The following is a 3,816-nucleotide window of genomic DNA, read 5'->3' as shown; positions in this document are numbered from 1 at the left end:
ACAGCGTTGCATATTCATCACCGCACTTGAACGACCGTGTTTGCACTTTCATCCCGAAGCGTAAGAAGCATTCGGTGCCGTTCAGGTGAGAAAATAATAAACAAACCCAGTGTACCAGCCGTGGAACGCACTGCACTGGATCGGATTTTCGGAAACGGTGGATGCGGTGGCCTACAAAAACACATACACACAGCCGCAGAGACGCTGGAACGCAATCACCGTGACGCAAGCGGTGGAAAGATTTATTCTGAGAGTGAAGCTGCAGTTCCAAGCGTTATCCTTAACGCTACTGGGGAATGTTGTAGCATTCCAGCTAAGCGGCACGAGCTTGCAGAAAGAACAGGGTTTTCGAGATGAAGCGGAATGTTTCATCCCCAAAAACCGCATCACACACCATTCGGCAGTGAAGGGTTTGCTTTGGGGTGGAAAGCATGGTGGAAAAGCTGCTCGTGCAGAAGCGCTTGGATATCTATAATGCAAAAAAGTGAAGCTTTTGGCAATAAATTACCCAAGCCCAAATATCTTCTATGACAAATTTCGGAACGGTTTAGGATGCGTACATAGTTCGAGTGTAAAGCACGCAGCTCGGGAGCGCGATGGAAAGATATTACAAGGCATAAGAGGAAGAGTCACTTACTACGCTTACCTCAAAGCGCAATGTACTTCGAACTGATAAAATATTCACTACACCGCTGAGATAGGTTTGCCAAATATGGTTTAAGCAAAGGTATTTCAAGCTGGCCTTAGCTAGCAGCTCCAATTCGCAACGCAACAAAGAAAGTAAAGATTCTTCCTTAAAGCTACCACCCCAATGCGAAGTGACGTAATACAATCCACAATTATGTTATCCACTTTCGAGTTACTTGCTTGCTTCCCAATCATAATCAAACAAATTGAATCAAAAAGTTTTGGTCCTTCTCCTGCTCCGTGGTGGTCCGTGCTGATCCGTTTTTAGTTGCTGAAGAGATAAACACCGGAAGCCAGGGATGCCCATCACAATTATATCAATCATCTGGATGGTGGAGTAGGTTCTTGTTTTCTTGTTTCTCTTTCGTTTGTAAACAGTAAAATGTGTTTAAATAGTAAACATTTCTACTTAAAACTGTGTTGAAAAAGGAGTTGCATCTATTTTGTGTTGCACATAGATACATTGCATAGATTTAGGAGCAAAAAACACAAAAGCCTGCAAGTATGCAATGATTTGAAAAGGGAAACTAATTACTACTTTGCTATTGTTGATATTCATAATTTCTCGTTTAATTTAAATAAAACTTTTTCTATTTCTCATTTTTATACCGCTCTTGGGAGGATTGAACTTTTATGCGCTGGGAAGCACACTTTGTCTCAACTATATCGAAGCATGAAATACACAATATTTTCATTCAATCAGCCATCCATTCATCCTTGTCCCATCGCCAGCCCGGAATGTGGTTGACACTTCGGTGAAAAAGCATGAGAAAGTGGGCAGAAAAATAATACACATCCCACCCACCGCTGTCCCCGGTGATGACTTTCCGTCTTTCGGCTTTACGGGATTGTGGTGGTCCGAGTGAAACGTGCTTCTACTGAAGTGTAGTTGCGGTGAAAAAGGAAGTGGAAAAAATTGTATCTAACAACTAACGGGGTAGTTTTGTTTGATATTGGTTAGCATTCATCCGGTTAGTAGTACGCGGTGCTTTGAAGGACTACTTAGCTGTTCTGCAAGCCCAATACTGCGCGCAGGCAAAAAAGTGCTGCCAGTTGACAGGAAAAGAAAAAGTTGATAAATTCAATTTACGAAACCATGCTACTGTACAGCGGGCAGAACATGAAGTGGCATAGAGTTTTTGTGGTTATACGTATTTCAACGTATTTGTGGATGTGTGCGCGTTCTTCGTTCACTTCCCATCACTCTGTCATGCTGTGGACGTGGAAATAGTTGGGTTTCTGATTGATTAATTAAATTATAATATTCCGAAACAGGTGAAGCACGTTGATGAGCTTCCCTCGGCAGCAGTTACAGCAGAAGGCAAAAAGCACGTTAGCCGGAGGCCAATCAGGTCAGTCAGGAGTTCTTTTCACCGTACGAAGATTAGACGAAAGTTTATTAATGAAGCAGCCCGGTCTAACTTCTTTTGACGAGCTTCACCGGAATACCACCGGTGGAACGGATGACAAGATCGGCCTTAAAGCGCACTTGATCGATGGACTCGCCGGGCAAAATTTTATAACTAGCGAGCAGCTTAACGATGGTAACTTTCATCTCCAACAGCGCATACTTCTGCCCGATACAGTTCCGTGAGCCAGCGCTGAATGGAATGTAATCGTACGGTCCACGCTTAATTTCGTTCTCGTCCGAAAAACGCTCCGGGATGAACTTTTCCGGCTCGGGAAACACTGCCGGGTTGCGGTGCAGGCAGAAGATGTCGAGGGACACGGTTGTTCCTGCGGGAAGTACAGTGCCATCTGTTGGGAAAAAAATAAAACATACATTATAAGCCCCGATACGGTTTCCGATACATGAAAGGGAATCATACTCATTTCCATGTCTTCGAGAAGTTTGCGTCCAATGAACGGAACCGGTGGTACCAAGCGTAATGATTCCTTGATGACCATATCAAGATACTTCAGCTCCTGGAGCAACGAGTTGGTAAGAAAGATCGATCCCGCTTCCTTTCCCAGCACTGCATCGATCTCTTCGTACAGCTTCTGTTGAATGTCCTGATGTTTGGCTAGCTCTAGAACTGTGAACGAAATACCCGACGTCGTCGTATCGTGCCCTTCGAACATGAACGTGTCCACCTCCTCGCGAATGTCGGCCGTACTGAGCGGTTTCCCATCGATCTTCACCTTCAGCAACTGATCGAGGAAAGTATCGCGCTGCTTTGTGGAACCATCATCATCCTGGAGGGGTTTGCTTTCCTGGCTGAGTTGCTTCCTTCGCGTCTCAATTACCGAGTTGGTAAAGTCATGCAAGCGCTTGATGACTCTTCCCTGGTCCCTGGCGTAAGGGTACAGTACAAACAGAGCCGGGAACTTGCGCAGCACGCTAAAGTTGCGACGAAACACATACTCGGACACCGTCTTTACACCCTTGGCGTAATCATTGTTCGGATTTTCCTGCGCATTAATGTGAACTCCCATCGATGTCGCTAAGAAACGGGACACAGCGTAAATGATAAGATGTAATCACTGTGGCGCAACGAAAGAAACCTACCACAAATGCTATCCAGCGCGTAGAGCGTGATGTAATCGTAGATATCGAACTCTTTCTGATTCACGTGCCGTTCCAGCTTTGTGATGAGCATGTCCGCTTCCTTATTGAACACATCCATGAATTGATCGAGAATTTTGAAATGAAACGATGGTGTGATGATCTTTCGACGCTGGAACCACTTTTCACCGAACGACAGTAGCAGGCCGGTGCCGAGCCACGGTTCGATAAAGTCATACTGGTACGATTTCTTCGTGGTTTTCGATAGCAGCACCTTCTCTACATTGCGCGCACAGGAGATGTCCAGTTCCATATCATTGAACGCTCCAATGAAGCAAACGTCCTTGCCATACTGACGATGACAGCCAACAATAGTGTCGAATAGTTCTGATTCAAGAGAAGAACAAGGATGTTTACAGCGCTACATAAATTTGCGCATGTTAATAAAAAGACCACGTACCCGGGATGGTTTTGTCCTTAAACAAGTTGGTGCAGCCGAGAAAATAGTCCGGTTTCGGACCATTGAAGTAGCCCAGGATTTTGAGCACTTCCTGACGTTTTTGGTGGTACTTTAGCAATAAATATGAAAGATACACAACAAACAGCGTTAACACAACAAACAT

General features: G+C 44.8%; 1 protein-coding gene across 1 annotated transcript; it reads right to left on the bottom strand.

Moving 5' to 3' along the window:
- Nucleotides 1–2,104: 2,104 nt before the first annotated feature.
- LOC128300591 (cytochrome P450 4d1-like) lies at nucleotides 2,105–3,816 on the bottom strand. The gene is made up of 4 exons (XM_053036708.1): nucleotides 3,654–3,816; nucleotides 3,197–3,580; nucleotides 2,517–3,131; nucleotides 2,105–2,445 (listed from the first exon to the last, which is right to left on the bottom strand). Exons 1-4 carry the CDS (start codon nucleotides 3,814–3,816, stop codon nucleotides 2,105–2,107), a joined length of 1,503 nt encoding a protein of 500 aa, XP_052892668.1.

The sequence above is a fragment of the Anopheles moucheti genome, chromosome 3 (genome assembly GCF_943734755.1).
Source record: "Anopheles moucheti chromosome 3, idAnoMoucSN_F20_07, whole genome shotgun sequence".
In the NCBI taxonomy this organism is placed as follows: domain Eukaryota; kingdom Metazoa; phylum Arthropoda; class Insecta; order Diptera; family Culicidae; genus Anopheles; species Anopheles moucheti.
The sequence above is the reverse complement of the archived record's forward strand: the minus strand, read 5'-3'. Positions and strand labels throughout refer to the sequence as shown.

Coding starts and splice junctions, on each gene's coding strand:
- LOC128300591 (XM_053036708.1), bottom strand. CDS start 3,816: ATGTTTGTTGTGTTAACGCTGTTTGTTGTGTATCTTTCATATTTATTG. Junction 3,581..3,653: donor TAAGGACAAAACCATCCCGG/GTACGTGGTCTT, acceptor CTCTTGAATCAG/AACTATTCGACACTATTGTT. Junction 3,132..3,196: donor CGCGCTGGATAGCATTTGTG/GTAGGTTTCTTT, acceptor CCCGTTTCTTAG/CGACATCGATGGGAGTTCAC.